This window comes from Lycorma delicatula, chromosome 4, assembly GCF_047948215.1.
Source record: "Lycorma delicatula isolate Av1 chromosome 4, ASM4794821v1, whole genome shotgun sequence".
NCBI lineage: Eukaryota > Metazoa > Arthropoda > Insecta > Hemiptera > Fulgoridae > Lycorma > Lycorma delicatula.
In genome coordinates, this window is record NC_134458.1 from 93,969,323 (window position 1) to 93,987,339 (window position 18,017).

General features: G+C 29.2%; 1 protein-coding gene across 1 annotated transcript in view; it reads right to left on the reverse strand.

Moving 5' to 3' along the window:
* da (transcription factor daughterless) overlaps positions 1-18,017 on the reverse strand; it is a 526,412-nt gene that overhangs the window by 10,974 nt on the left and 497,421 nt on the right. Inside the window, exon 16 of the mRNA XM_075363694.1 lies at positions 1,182-1,327. Within this exon, the coding sequence (XP_075219809.1) occupies positions 1,182-1,327 (146 nt within the window). The remainder of the gene's footprint in view (positions 1-1,181; positions 1,328-18,017) is intronic.

Genomic DNA, 18,017 nt, shown 5'->3' on the forward strand with positions numbered 1-18,017 from the left:
GTCCACCATATTAAAGTGCTTGGAGCCTTAATTGGCTGGTGGTCAGCCATATATACCTCTAGGTTAGCTTCCCACAGCAGTATGGTAGGAGTCTTTTCCCCTTAGGTAAACTACTAATGTTGATTGAACAAAGCAATTGCATCAAGGAACTCCCACACGGACCAACAATGTGACTCTCTCACATTGACTTGCTGCTTGTAAGTGGCCAATTTGAAATTTAGATCCAATGCATTGTGATTGCAGTTACACTCTGGTACTGGCCTGGCTCAAACTGCATCCCAAATACCTCAGCCTCCCGACCTCTTCATAATTTCCACATGGCTGCCTGAACTTTCACCACTAAATCGATTGGTCTTGTACCATAATAATATTAGCACTATTTTTGCCATTTGTACTTTGTGATATTTCTGATTAACGAATTAACAAAGATTGGCGAGTTAAGAGTGTGTCATAAATGCAACCTGGTTTTTTCCATGTTTCACAATAGCATCTTTAAATAGGGAGCATTAACTAACAAAACAAAAAAAAAATCAATGATCTATCAAGGTAGAATTAGCTTGAATAATTAAGCTATTTAGGTGAAGAAAAAAATTAATCGTGTTATACAAATTATAAAAAATAAAATTTAGTTGCTTAAACATTTTTCGAGCGACTTGAAATTTACAGACTGAGGCAGCAAAAAAGAAGACACTATCTTTTGGAGTTAAATAGGTATAAAGCAGGAAAATTTCAGATCTACTTAAGTCTTTAAGCTGCACATGACATGAATGAAGCGTAATGCACAATAAATTTGGAGCTAATATTTGAAGACTGTTGATTGCATGAATGGTTATGTTGAAAATTACTTTGTTTTATCACCCTATTTTAAATTAGATAGTGAACCACAGAAACATGGAAAAATACTTTATTTAGCTATAGCAAGAATAATTCAGATAATCAATATATGACCGGGCCATATTAAAATGTTACAAATCATGTAATAGATTCAAACAATGCTATTTTCAGGAACTGACAAAGTGTCTGGATAAATTGGTTAGTGGCTCCAAAAATGTTTATTTTTCAATCAATAAATAATGTATCAAAAACACGCAAGAATAATAAGTATATAATAATAAGCCTCTATCAATAAATAATAAGAAAAATATATAATACTAAAAGATATTGATTACTTCTATACTTACCCCTAACTTGTTGTTCTAGTGACATTATTACTTCCACAGCCATATTAAGAATGCCCAGTTTTGTTTGGGGTTTATCTGTTTTCAAATGAGACATACACATCCTTCCTAGTTCCTTCAACGCTTCATTGATATCTCGTATCCGAATTCTGCAACAGTTATTTTTATTTTCAATTTAAAAACAAAATATTTATAAGCTTTTTCTAACAACATTACAAAAAATAAAAAAAGAGAGCTTTTAATACTATGAATTACAAAAGTTTTAATACATACAAAGTGTTTCTTTAAAAAAACATTAAGAGAAAACAAGAGACCAGTATTGTATATTATATATGCTAATGGTAAAACCTAAAATCTTGCTAATGTCCAGATTTCCTGGAAAAAACTGATAACAGAAGAAACATTATGACTAATATGATGCCATTTCAGAGAATAATTAAATATTTAAGTTCAGTCAATAAGGCAAGTGAACTAAGTTCTAAGCTGAACTTAGAAAGTAATAATAATGTATAAATAAGAAAGAAATAATTTTAATAAATGTAGTAAAACAACGCAAATTCAATGAAATCTCCCTAAGGCAACCAGCCACATTTCCAGACAATTTTGGTCTTTTGTAGAGGTCCTTAGAGAACATCACTGCTCAATGTGGCTGTAATAATAATTTCTTAAAGGTATGCTGTTATGACCATAACTCATTAAAGGTTTATGGAAATTAATGTTTTTAATAAAAAAATGTAATTGAAAGTAGAAAAGAAATTCCTGTATTACTGTAATAAAACAGATAATTTGGTTGATAACAATTATGAAAAAAAACATTAATAAAAAGATGAAGCAGGTTCTCAGAACGCGTTAATAAATTTTGTAAAACAGAAATAAATACTAAATACAAAAAAAAAAAAATACTGTGAACCAGGGGGTAATTAATTCTGTATTTTAAACAAATTAAAAGCGCATTGAAAAATACTGCAAATAACAAATACGGTATTCAAAACAATTTTTGTTTACTAACTTCTAAAAACGCTTACTACTTGAAATATTTGTTCAGCGAACTCTGCCTACTTGACTTTTTCTTTTGTTTAATCACTTCCTTTTCTAACACATTTGGAACTTCATAAAGCAGGTCGACAATTTTGTTATTACCAAGATTACGACATAATTTTTAAAATTTGTAGACACAATTTAAGGCATTATCTAAAGGAACAGCTGGGATTTCTTCATTTTCTTCCATTGTAGTCTCTTCCGCATCTTTTAAAGTAGAAGTATTAGCCTGCTTATACAGAATTTCTTTCTCCCAATCATTTTCATCTTCAACCTCTTTATCTTCATTAAAGTGAATATTATTGCCAGTGTCAATCTGCTGACCTAGTTCTATGACTTCATTTTCAGTTTGAATTACAGTTTCTTCATTCATATTTTCTTCCTCAAGAAACCGAAAATCAATACAAATTTTCTTAAAACACTTTTTTACTTTGTTTTTGTCCACACTAATCCATGCTTCCTTTAGATATTAGAATGCATTTGTCAAAGAAATTTTTTGAATCAAGTCAATAAAAGCTACAATAGTAGTCATTATTCGGTGGTGATAATGAAGTTTAACAACCGAATTATTCCAAGATCTAATGGTTGTGATTTACTTGTAATGTTAGCGGGTAAAAACAATAATTAAATGTTACTTGATGACAATTTTGGGTACCATGAAGCATTGTCCAAAATTAGCAGCACTTTTCTGTCTTGTTTTTTTAATTGAATTTTTCAATCCAATCAGTGAAAATTGAGCCCATCATCCAAGCCCTTTGACTTCCTGACTTACCATTCTACTTTCAATTTGGATATATTAACATTTTTTAAAGATCTTGACCACAATGAATTGATTATTATAATTAGAGGTCCTTTTCCTCCAATATCATTGACACATGATATAAATCACTGTTATTCTTTATTTTACTTTTTTGGAACCACAAGCATTAGTACCTTTGAACGTACTTGAGCATACTTAGTTGGGGTAAAGCTCGATAAAAAAGTCCCATTTTGTCAATATTGTAAATGGCCTTGAGATCATAGTATTAACATTGGCAGCAATTACAACCCCCTCTGCTGCTATGTTTTCACTAACCGATTAACTTTCACCACAGAAATTAAAAAAAAAAAAAATTGTTGCGGTGGTAGAATTTTTCACCCAACCACTGCTTCCAGTATGTCTCAATTTGAAGTTGAGTGTATCTCCTTGCTTTTTCTTGTAGAAGTTTACCACTGACAAGTAATTTTCGTGCACAGGCACCTTCACACCAAGCCAAAGTTAAATCATTCACTTCTTTATATGGTTGAAAAGTTTCTTTTTTGTATTTTATTAGCAACTTTTAAATCATTTTTCTTTTTCTTTAAAAATTTTCTGGATCTGTGTTTTACGACAATAGTATTTTTCCACTAATTTTCTTCGTAACAGTATACAGATAATTTTCTTCATGACAGCAAACAGCTAGCATCTTCAATAACTTTTAATTGTGTTTCTAAATTTAATGTTTTGATTTTTTTTCATGGCATTTTACTAACAAAATTACAGTGATAAAAGAAAATTATAAAAGAAAACACATGAAAGCACCAACATTAAACCACAATATACAATTTCACGTATAAGTCAACTGAATAAAATAGTGACAAAATCAGAACTGAAGCCTGCTGCCATCTGTATCATTTTTGTCTGCTGTTGACTAGCTGGTGACAGATATAACACTGTTTTTGTTTGTCTATGTAACGTTAGATATGTGCATTCTATAAAGTAGGCTATGATAAAACTCTTGAGCATACAAGACTATAAAAATGAATAACTAAGCAGTGTATTTTTGTACATGATTTAAATCTACATTTTCTTGTTTAATATTTTTTAATTAAATTTATTTTTGTAAATGATTGAAAAGTTTTTGTACTAGAATTAAAATTTTCTGCTAACCTGCTATTGTATTTATGACCAACATTTAGTTTTATATCAAAAAGAATCGATGAATTAGTGGTTGCCTTCAGTGAATATTTGATGGTCTTGATTGAGTTAGAGAGTGGTCATCTTAGAGAACAATAATAACGTTGCTATTTATAAATAGTGCAGTGTGATGAAAATAAAAATTTAACATAACAAAAGGAAACTTTTGATTTGAGAAAGAAAACATCTGGTAGAAGAGGTTAGAATATTTAAGTAAAATGACTGATTTCACAAAATAAAATTCTTTGATTTTTTATTTGGATGAATCGTTTATTTTTAACGTCCTATTCAACTACAAAATCGTGGTTGGATGACAGTGGTGCAGGAGTAAACGTGCCAATTAATAAAGGTGATCAGTTAATCATAATTCATGCTGTAGGAGAAATGGGGTTCATTCTAAGCGCGATGTTAACTTGGAAAATGAGTTCAAAAAGCAGTGATTATCATGACAGTGTCAACAACTTCATGGAATGGGCGTCTGAAAAATTAATTCCTGGTCTGTCGCAAGCACAAGTCAGTCGCTGTTAATGAAAATACACCAAACCACAATTCACTTCTAAAGAAACCTCCGAATTCAAATGATAGGAAAAGTGGCATGATTAATTGGTTAGAAAAGAAGAATATTCCATTTAATAAAGCAATGTTAAAACTACAATTGTATGACGTAGAAATTCAAAAATAATATACCATTTTGATGAACTATTAAAAAAACACAAGCATCAGGTTCAGCGACTTCCACCTTAGCATCCTGATTTAAATCAGGTCAATTGAGATGGCATGGACCATACCATCAATTGAGATGGCATGGTCTGCTCTGAAATGATATGTTGGTAGTTATAACATAACATTTTTTAATGTTAGACATTAAAAAATTAGCTGAGGAAAAACTAACCCACCAGGTCTAGTGGTGAATGCATCTTTGCAAATCCGCTGATTTCGAAGTCAAGAGTTCTAAGGTTCAAACCCTAGTAAAGGCAATTACTTTTATATGATTTTAAAACTACATCATGGATACCGATGTTCTCTGGTGGTTGGACTTCAATTAACCACACACCTCAGAAATGGTCGACCTGAGACTGTACAAGACTATACTTCATTTACACTCATACATATCATCCTCTGAAGTAATACCTGATGGTGCTTCTGAAGGCTAAACAGAAAAAGAAATAAGCTGAGGAAAACTGAATGAAATGAATAAGGATGATTGGAAACCATATTGCGAACATATAAAAAAGTCTGAAACTGAGTATAAGAAGATTGAACTGCTAATCAACAAAATAACAATTTTTCGGTTTAGTAGTGATGCAGTCTCGACCTTCTTCAACACAACCTTATATTTTCATTGTACGCACTGTACCTTCCTATAAATACTGGTCTTTTATGAAGGTGGTTGTCTTATAGATATGGCTACCATGAGAGATTTCACTGGATGGTTATAATTAATTTCTTTTAAAAATTTAAATATGTGTTTTTTATTATGTATTTACTAAAGACAAAAAGAACCTGAACAGTTATCAGCTGAGGCCTAACATATCAAAATGAGAATGAGGCTTTTGATTGGCCCGCTTTTAATTTTAAAAAAAGAAGAGTTTTTTAATAAATTACCAAACTCTATGAAGCTATTACCTTTTCAGTGCTACAATTACCTGATAATAAAATATCAACCAGTGTTCAGGGGAACTGCATATAATGTTGTTTAATTTTAATAATCAAAAGGAGCTGATTTACTAAACTGACATTCTTTGTTTACTTTACACCATTCTACTATCAGTATGATTCAAGAGTTACGCAAACATAAGGTGTTATACAAAGTTTAATCATTTACTTTATTAAACACTATTGCAATATGAATATTATACTTTATTTTACCCTGATCACTCAATCTACAAGCCTCTATGATAAATTAGTAATATATTTTAAATATCAAAGTAACACACTCTTAATCTGGAATGTTAATTTTTAGTACTACATGAGGATGCTACTTAGAAGAAGTTACAATTAAATCCAAAGAGGGACTGTCAATCCGTTGGAGTTTATATATTTATCCATCTTGTCTGGGACCATATATATAAAATATTAATTGTAATTTATGTTTACCTATGTATTAACTCTAATTAATTATGTAACTTATACGATCCACCCCACGAAGATGAAATAAATTATTGTTTTATTTTTATTTATTATTATAAATTGTATTTTGAATACATTAATAAAGTAAAACTTCAGTTTAACAGAATAAAGGATGGATATGATCTTAAAAAAGGAGAAATTTCTTATAATAGACAAATGGACATAAATTTACAACTAAATACAAATTACTGATAAAAATTCACAGCATTAAAAACAAAATATGCATAATTTATACATAAAAATGGTGAGTATATGAAATGGAGTGGCCAAATGTAATACAATACACTGTTTCACTGTTTGCCTCACTGTTTCAAAACATTTGAAATGAGTAAAAATCTAAAGATTATGTTATTTATAGATTTTTAATGATTTTTTTCTTTACTACAATTTAATAATGTAATACAACGTGATTATCTTTTTAAATTAACTCTGATTAACGACTTTATACTTTAATAAGACAGGCTTCACTCCTGTACAATACTGATTGAAAAGGATGCAATTATTTTTATCTACTTTTCTGATGATATATGTTCAGTACATTTTATTACTAGCTTCCTATGAAATAAAATTTTTTTTTAACAACCTTCTCTTGAGCTTATGAGTACAACTGTAGAACACTTATAGTAAGACATGACAAACACTAACGCAGTCTGACATGAGAGTTTGCTGTCTTGTAGTCATCAATTTCTTCTCTTTCCTTAGTTCCATTTCTGCACTAACCAATGACTTCTCCATTAGTTTCCCAAGAAATAGTTACAAAATCATCATCCAAAATAAATAATAAAAAAAATACTGAACAGTAGAAAGTTCACTCCAATTTGATGGTTAACTTACATCATCTAAATTTCCTTCTAGTATTTTACCAAACTTACTGACACCAGATATTCTTTTAGTAATCAGAACTAGTTTTACATTTAACATATTTCCATTTTAATCATGTCACATCATTGTTACTTAACAAATGTGTTAGATATATTAGCTTCACTTTATTTTAACAATTGCTCTGCAAGCATTGCTTGTTAAATTATATTCTGAACTCTGATAATTTTCTTCAATAACTTGAGTTATTAAATATTTTTATTTCTTATAAATATTATTGAATGAAAAAGTGAGGGCCAATACTGATTTTCAGACATTGTAAAAATAAATAAAACATTTCAGTAACAATATACTGTGTACAAAAGAAAAAGAAGAATATCAAGGGTTTTAATTTGCTGTGGTATCACTTTGATGAGGTGTACAATGTTGATTTAAGTCTAGAATAAAAGAGAAAAAAGGACAGTTTTAGTTGCATGAATGGTCGTATACTGATTCATTATATTTCTGCTCGACAGTGAAGTAGCAAAGATAGCGACTCCCTGAATGGAAATCTTTCTTTTGCAGTTTGCTAAGTGTGAATCTCTAGTTACAGTTCACTGTACATTCTGTAGAAAGTTTTTTGAAATCCTCTGAGTGACAATAACAATCATTGATAACATAACTGGTTTGAAACAATCAGATGTCTGTGTAAAGGGAAGAGTACGGGATAATCAAGGATGTCTGAAAAAATGTTGAACATGCCAAGTTGTCTTTTCTGCATAGTCCTAAAAAATCTGTTATGAAGGCTGGCTGCAAACTAGTAATGCTGGTGATGACAGTGTGGAATGTTTTAAGGAAACACTTAGGTATGTGTCCATACCATTAACAAATGTTACAGGTTTTGAAGCCTATCGATTATGCTGTGCGTGCCATTGTGAATTGTTGCAATGTGAAGATGACAATTTTCTTGATCATTGTGTTTAAAGATGAGTCAACATTTCTTCTTAGTAGAAAAGGATCTCTCCAAAATTAAATGTTTTCTGTGAAAAAACCTAATGGCAAGTTAACAGGCTATTCTTTTTCCCAGAGGTAAATACAACAGGAATTGCTTGTTTGGATACACATACATGGCTCTTTCCTCAACTGCACGATGGACCAGAAAATTTTGTTTGGGAACAAGATGGTGCTCCTTCTCAATGACATAACTGTATATGAGATTGGCTGAATGTTGTTTTCCCCAACTGTTGGATTGGTCGGCACAGATCTGACAACAGAGCTTGTTTGCGGTGGCCTTCGAGGTCACCTGATTTGAGCATACGATTTTTTCATTTGGGGTTTTATAAAGGATCTAGTGTAAGCGCCTCTACTATTTACAGATCTACCTGATTTAAGGCAGAGGACTGAAGTGGCTGTTGCTTCCATTACTCTCGATATTCTGGTTAAAGTATGGGCTGAACTTCCCTATCAGTTGGATGAGTGCCGCATGACGAAAGGTGATCACATTGAACACTTGTAGGGAAAACTGTAAGAGTAACTCTTTAATTTTATTTGTGAGTCATTGTAAGTCAAAGTTAAGAGATATAAAATAGCTTTCAAATACTGATATTCTTTTTGTACACACTGTATTTTTATTCATTAATTTCAATTTAAAAGCATGGCTTAACACTATTTGATAAAGGAAAACTAAGCGGACAAATGATTTTTTGCTTAACAGTAATTTCATATTAACACATGTTTAAATTATTAAGGGTTCACAGTTTAGCATGAATCTTAATCTTAATCTGGAAAGTGTAACTATGGAAAGCAAGTACATTCAATTTTCTTCTTTATTACGTTGAATTTAATTAAATTTATAAAAATTATTAATTAAATATTGTGATTTTTTTTCAATTATCATCAGATTAAGTTATTAACATACTTCCTTCTATGCAAAATGTTTGGTTTTTCAAGGTCATATTTACAGCTAAGTGAATGTAATATTTCACACATACCAGTTAATTGATAATTTTGCTTATTGGTAGTCTAAGCAACTCAATTGCTCAAATGACATATACAGAAGGTTCTGTGCCCAATCCCAGGTTTGGTGTCAGTATTTCTTTATCAGTTATCATTCATCACATTACTTTCAAGCATGCTGAAGATTATTTAGGAATCAGTACTTAAAAAAAAATTACTCTTTAATAATTTAAGCTGGATGTTTAAGCATTTTAATAATGTCGACTTCAGCTGGATAATCTGGACATTAGTCAGATTCAAACTTTATCCATAATTAAGACTGTTATTTGTTTTTATGAAAAACTGATGTAATTTTTAAAAAAATAAAAAAAATATCTCAACCAAATGAAAGTTATAATGAATGATCTTTTCATATTGAACGTTTTCATAAATTACAAACTTTTAACTTTTTCCAATATTACACTGCATCACAAAATGTTGTGAGTCCAGACATTGTTAGGTGGATGATCTTGTGCAGTCTCAGGTTAGTTATTATTATTCATTAGTAAAATACGAGTAATAACAATTTAATGTATTAGATAAGTTTTTTGGCTATAATAACATTTTTCTTTCTTAATAATTAAAAAAAATATTTATTTTGTAATCAACAAAAACTACCAAGTTAAAACACATAAAACATCAATAAAATAAAACAGAATACTTACTGAAGTACATAAAGTAGCATAATAGAGAAAAATGTACCTAATTTTTTATATTAAACACCCAAAGGCAAATCATAGATGTAAAGAACCTGATTTTTCTTTACATCACATTAATATTTATAGGTGTAGTTGAACTACCTGGTGTTCAGGTTTATTAATACTATTATAAGATAAATAGATTTCTAGAAGAAAAATTACTTTGGAATAATCAATTATAGAATTATTTTTAAAGAAATTATGTATTATGTGTATAGATGAATAAAACTATTCTACAGAAAAGCCATAAAGATTGTAAATAATTTTAATTTAGTTTTGTCAAAAAATCACTTTTCACAAAAAAAGGAACAATCAGTTTTCTTAAATTAAAATATTAAGTTCTTTTCAATAAATTTCACAACATTAATATTTGATATGGTATTATTTTTGATAAAATTTATAAGTGAATGTGTCAAAAAACATGATTCAACAAGGCAGTGCTGAACAATAACTTCAAATTCCCCAAAAATAAAGTAATTTTTTTTTTAATTTTACAGGCCTTATGTTATGTGCATCTCATAAGAAAATGAATAAAAGAGAAAATTCCACATAAAGATGAGAGGAAGAGCTGAGAGAAAACAGGCAACATGGAATATAATGAACAATTAAATAATCAATTTTTCAATGGCAGCTAGTGGATCTAAGGGAAAAGAAGGCTATTGCTAGAATATTTGATTGTTGGTGTGGTTTTAAGAAAGGATAATGTCTCAATTGTCAGAGCTGCCTAACAAACAAAATCTCATAGAACATGAAGTTAAATAATGTGGATGTGGTTTCTATTTGAATAGGTAACTGCTGTGTTGGAACTTTTGACTAACAACCTTAACTGTTGCCTTAATAAAGCTGTCTGGTTGAACAGAAATAATTTCAAACCCTTGCAAGTTTTTTTTTTAAGGCAATGTAGGTTTTATCGTAATGCAGTTTTAGCAAAGCTTAGCAGAATAACAAAAATTTTTCTCCACTTCTACATTACCATAAGCATAGACTTTAGACTTTCTTTTTACAATAGATCAGGCATCTGAATTAACCTACTGATACATATGGGTGCTGCCACTGATGACACATAACAGAACTGTCATGACATTTTCAACCTATTTCAATTAGTTTCAATCAAATAACTAGGCAAGTGGATGAAGAAAGACATAGTTTAGACTAGTTCTTAATATCGGTCATACCACTATAACTAAAATGTTACAGAAAATGTTTTGTACATTTTTGGTATAAAATATTCTGAAAATGTTAATTCTTGTTTCACAGTTTCATTCTTGTCAGGATCTCATTATGAAGGCAGAATCCCTAACAATAAATTATCTGAACAATGAGTTAGTTAAATCATAACTAATATTGGTAATTAACCGGGCAAGTTGGAAAACTACTCTGAACTACCTTGACCAAAGGCAGTCTCTCATGGGGTGGTCATCCCTCTTCTTTTGTTATCCTTCATCCCTTTTTCTTTGGAAATCATATAGCCACTGCTCTGATTCTATTTATGGTGCCATGCTGGCACTGGCTACGTGATGTCCAAGGAATCTATTTCCTATCTAGGGGTGGCAAAAAAAGTTAAATTAGTGGTGAGGAGCTCATCAGGTAAAACTAAGCCTCCTATCCGAAAATTTAAATGCTGTTGCCATTCTCACTGCTTATAATAAAAAAAAACATGAAAATTGAAAATCATGCAGAAAGGAATAGTCTAATTAGACTGACAATTAAGACTGAATTAAAACTAATTTTTAGAGATTGCTAAACTGACACCCTTTTTCAACAATGTACCTTATTTGAAACTAGATGATGGAGCAATCGACACAACTTACAACTCGCCAGCTTACAATATTTTCCTGACTAAACATACATTATCTCACAGAAATTACTGAGGAGATTCAGAGTTCCAAGCATCCCTTGTAGAGATGCTAGTAATTTATATCTTCAGGCTATTCACTTAAGAAACTAATAATAGATGCTACCAACGAATGAAAATTTTAATTAGAGAAATTATAATTTTAACTCAATAAAATGCCATGGGTGTTTTATCAAAATATTATTATTATTTTTTACTAAAAATATATACGGTAAATATCGCTTATACCTCCAAGGAACTGACAATTTTAGGTCGTTATAACTGACAGTCACAATAATCGATGTTTAGCTTAGTGGTGCTATAGCACTTTAATATGCAATCTACATGGGTATTATAATACAGTAAAATAATAATCATTAAAAATAATAATTTATTTCTGTAATAAAGTAATATAAAAAAAAAAACAAAAATATGCAATAACAAATAAAAATATGGAGAGTAAAAGAAGATAGAGAAAAATTATAAAAATTAAATTTTCAACTCCAATTAAATGTTTCAAGAAACAAACACTCTTTGTTTCTTCATTAGCAATTTCTGTAAAACTGAGAAACCGGCAAATGGTTTTCAATGCCACTAAAACTTCTGGAACATTTGGTGGGTTGATGTCTTCATTGTTATAATCGACATCCCCATCTACTTCTGGAAGTACTGAACCACTACATCATCTGTTACAGTTTCATGCATTTCAAAATCTTTATCATCCTCATGATAATCTTCAAACAATGCACTGACAACAAATGGTTTTGCAGACTATGGTCCCATTCCACTAAAGATTCTCCTTTGCATGCGATGTTAGACTCTTCACCAGCCTGTGGTAAAAATCCTGCATGTCAAAAGCAATTTTTTACAGTCAGTGAAGAAACCTCATTCCAAGAGCTCTCTAACATAATTATAGCATCCAGAATAGTTATTTGTGTTTCCTTTTTTTTTTATCTAAATCCTGTATCATTTCTAAAATTAGGTGTTTTTTGTAATGGACTTTAACCAACTTGATCATGCCTTTATCTAAGAGCTATTAAGAACACTAACTTTATACACAAAAGATTTTCAATGTGTGGATGAGCCAAACAGTTGTCAATGAGCAGCATTATTTTGTCATTTTCAATCTTTAATTTGTAGTCCCATTTTTGTAACAAGTTGTAAAGATATCACTTGTCATCCAAGCTTTCTTGTTACTTTTGTATATAACAGGAAGCGATTTCAAATTTTTAAAACATCGGGGCTTGGCATGTAATTTTTTTGATTTCATAGAATTTGTTTCAAAATTTTTCTTAATTTTTTCAGAGTTCTTCCATATCACCAATATTTTTGAATGACCTACACCTTATTCTTGGGCAATATCCTTATTCATTTCACCATTCTCTAACTAACAGATAATATGTGCCTTTTCCACTATCGTGTGTTTTTCACGAAATCATAATTAAATCACTATTAAATGAATTACAAAGGATACGTAAAATAAAATACTGTACCTGCATGATACGATACGCTCACAGCAAAAGATTAATAACAACTTAATGTGGCTGCTTCAGTTTACAATAATCTGGTACAGGAAGAAGATAAGAAAAACAAGAACTATAGCACACATGCAGGTAAAAACGAAAAGCTGACTCATTTTAACTGTCAAAATATTTCTGTAGCTACAATGTAGATAATGACGAGTCGCTACCGTCCGTCATTATAAGCGATAAAATGTTGCATTGCAGTAGAAAAGTCATAATAACTGATATGTAACGGCATACCAAACCAACCAAGAGAGAAGTTTTTGGTCACTGTATCCAATGTCACTATAAACAATACTTACTGTATATATTACTAAGACAGGCAAAGAAGATATTATCATGTATTATATAATGAAATGTAAAAAAAGTATGTACTTACCCAAAGTAATAAAACATTTTATTTTCCTATACTATAACTAAGGTTTAATTCAGTACAATATAAATCTTGTATATATATATATTTTTTTTTTTTCTTTCTTTTTTTTAATAAAATTATAAAAATGATACAATCTGCCATTATTTATTTATTTTTAATAGAGAAAACCTGCCACAAAACTGCATATCTTTGACAGCCCCTAATAATGAACTGTAGAAACGCTTATGCTATATTTCAAACCAGTTATTAAAATATTTTATTCTGGTAAATTAATAAATAGTAATATATCTTTAAGGTCAGTACTTTTAACAACAAAATATTTATCTACTATATTTCTTTGATAATATTTGAATTTTCAGTTTATGTATGGCAATAAAATTAAAGTTTAAATAGAGATTTAGAAATGCAAAATATTAGAGAAACTTCTGAAACTTATTGACAATCCAGTGATTGGGTTATGTTTGAAGTTAGTGGCTCTCAATCAAACATAAAGAAATTTTACAAATTAAACAAAAGAAGAAATCTTATATTTTTTGGCACAGAAAAAAAGGAGCAAGAGATTAAGAGCATCATATGAACCATACAACAAACTAAAAAGAAACGGTATCATTAGTAGAGAAAACAATCTGATTACTCACAGATTTTCTTAGATCTGTTCAGCAGATTTTTTTTGTGTTTTTTTTAATTAATAAACTTTACTACTACGTATATTCAATAATATTATTCTAACAAACCCTTAAAATTAATATTAAAATAATTTAACCCTCTCACTGCATATTTATTCCATCATTCTCTCCTGACACTGAAACTACTATGGAAGTCTTTTATTTTAATTTGTCTTACAATTAATCTGTCTTACAGTGTACATTCTTCATTTGCAATTTATTTTCTAAACATAAATTGTATATATTACAAAAAGTAACAAGAAAACAATCATAAATGAACAGATCAACAATCAAGTGGATGTCCTTTTCAAGAACCTCAATTTATTGAAAACAGAAAATAGATAAATAAAATTAAAAGATAAGTATTAACAGTTAATAACAAATAAACAAGAAGGCCAGATAAGGCATGACATCAAATAAAGGGAAGGGTGTTGACTAAATGCTATATAAACATTACCAGAAATTAAAAAGTACCAGTACAATAAGTTTTGACAATGGAGTGGTTCTAAAACATGTCAACATATAATAAAAGAATGAAGCTAAGGTAAAAGTAAACAGTACTCAACATAGAAATTATAGCGTTCTAAGCAGAAAAGATAATAGTAATTAATATCTGAATAACAACAATTTTAACAAGGTTAACCTGACCCGATAGTTACATACTTACTAACTAATGTAAACTTTGAAATCTTTACTAATATAAAGATTTTTAAATTTTCTAAAATGTTCCTTCCTTTAACACATTAAAGGAAGAAGAATTATTTAATGGAATATAACTACTTGTCTGATGCTATAGACTTGAAATTGTTCTTCTTTAATATCTATGTAGGATTAGAAAAAATAAATTGATTTTATTTTTAAAAAATGAACTGTCAAAGGTATGTATATGAGAAATATTTCAGTAATAAACTAAAATTTAGCCTTATCTATAAATGTAAGTGAAGATTATTAAAAAGAAATTCATACTTCTTTTAACATACTGTTAACATACTGTTAACAATAAATGATAATACTAAATTATTCAGTAATTAAAAAAACTGAGGCAAAACATTGTTTAATATAACTTTTTTTTTATAGTCTGTAATATATTTTCTAATAAAATAAAATATTTTGTAATATTTTCTAGTTTGTAATATCAATTTTAAATTTTGATTTAAAAAAATAATAAAAATAAAGATAATAAACAAAAATTAATAAATTTACAATTAGATTGTAATATATTTTGAAATGAAACGTTAGTCCCCACCCACCATATAAAAAATAATGTAAGCAACCCGTAGCACACCGTTATGTTAGTTGGCACAAGCATGGATGCATGCACGACCCGAGAAACTTACAAATCATCCCGGTGCCTGTGCAGTAACACTTTTTCCCCGTTCTATTATAAATTAATGCTTATGTTAGCATCAAGTTAAAGTAGAAGAGGAAAATAAATAACCCACTACCCCAAAAAATAATTAATTTCAAACAATGAATAAGAAAATAGAACAGAAAAAGAAAAATGTAACAGTATTAAGAAAACTGACAAAAATAATTTAATCATCATCGTAAATATTATTTTCTTTAACGTACACAGCTACATATATATATATTTTTTTTTAATTAAAATATATATATATTTTTTATATATTATATCATTAATTAAGATAACATGCATCATGTTTTCATTAAATAAAAAAAGAAACATGAGAAGTTTAACGATGTATAATTTTTAAAAAAACTATATGTATGTTCTTCATAAAACGTAAATAAGGTAATAATAATATGCAGCAGAATTAGTTTCATAACTGTCTTGGCTTTTTCATTGGTGGTGGTGAGCAACCTTTACACAACTGATGTGCACTAATAGGAGACAAATATTTCAGTAAACCTTCATTCAGTGGCTATTTGGAAATAATAATTAATGAATTCTAAATCAAGCAAAATATAAAATAATTATAACATATTTTGTCCAAACTTTATCAAAATATTTCTTTTAAAGGAATAATTTAATTTAAGCCGACCTAGCCTAACTTAAAGGATTGCTTATTCAGTTCAAAGTTGGAAGGTTTATTAAAGGGACAGAGCACTTACGTTTTATTAAAATCAAAATTATTTGATTGTTTGCTCATAAAGTGCTATTACTTTATACGACTATTATTTTAATTTTTCAAGAATCAAGTTAAAAAGAGGTTTGATAATTTTATGCTCTTTTCTAATGAGACACATGGTACAAGCAGTCTGACTGCTATACAGGTAGGCAAATAAGAAATACCATATCCTAAACTCACATCTTCCTCTCTAAGCAATTAAAAAAGGTTTTGGGTGATTATGAAAGTGACTGGATTATATACAAACATGAGTCATCCAAGTAAAGAATTAATCAGTAAAATAAACTAATAGCAAATACAAATTAGTAAATATAACTAAGATTCAATGTGTATATCCAGAATTAAGTTTTATATATATATATATATATTCAGATTTAACTACTATTTGTTTTAAGTGGTTTTGTTTTCATTCATAAAATAATTTTAAGATTAAAAATCAGAAACAGATGTACCAGCAACAGAAAATACCATTAGAGGAACAGATCTCGCTGATCAAGTGAAGCAACTAGATCACTGAAACTTTATCAGCGTTATGGTTTCTATATGTGTATTTCTCTACAATAAATTGGAAATTGTTGTCCAGATTTCCTTTGAAAGACTTGAATGATGACCGAAGACTGCTAGGAAAGAAAACCAGACTAGCGATGTGGTTTCCTTACCTGGAATATGACCAGTTATACTCTCCACTTCTTTGCAGACTAATCAAATTTATTTTTCATAAAAGTGATTTTTACAAAAATAAGATAACATTTTTGAAGTTTTCACTTTTTTGACAAAAAATTATGGAAGGAAAGGAAGGGATATTTTTTTAACAGATGGGATCAGCAACTTTACAGTGGTGAAAATATAATAACCTAGTAACAATACATGAAGCTACCTTTACTAAAGGAAAGCTGTCCGACTTGTAATCATAATAAGTGTACAAAACTATTCTGTCTGTCTTTAACACAATGAAGCAACGGCCTTACGATAGACCTAAGCTTATCAATCTTTAGCAGTGAATCAGTTAAATACAATATACACAAGTAAAATAGATAATCAAATACAAATGAAAGTAATATTGAATAGAATTTGCACCTGGGATATATTACAAAAACAGTTCAATATATGTGACTAGATTAAAAGATCATAATCAATATACTTAACAGAAATCTCACAAGTTTTTCTCATGGCTTAAATTTTCTAAAGATTCCTACATTAATAAGTAATTTAAATCAAGCACTGATAGCATGATGTAATTCTATCTGTTAAACTATGTCATAAATTAGTGTATTTGAAATTTAATGGACATAATTTATTCAGACTAAGTTTTAAAAAATTATGAAATTACATAAAAATTAAGATAATGGATTACAGATAGCAGTAAAATAATCCATCCAATGCACTACCTGTTGGACATATTGTATTAGAATATTTTTTATGACAATAGACTTGAAAATTTTGTAGTTTAACATATTATGTAATTTGGAGGGTTTCCTTGAATAAAGAACCATTTTCATAATCACTTCTACATGACCCTTGATTCGTAAGTATTTAATTGCATCCAACTCAACAGCTGAATGTTGTAAATACCACTGCAGGTATCGGTTAACTCTTTGTATAGTTATATATTTATTTCAAAGAACAAGTCAGGAAAGGCTAGCAAAAAGTAAAATGAGATTGGAAAAAGTTAATACATGTCTTGTAATTTTAAAACTTACTAATAACCTATTACAAATAGAATGAGGAAAAAATTGTTTTTCATACTTCCCAATAT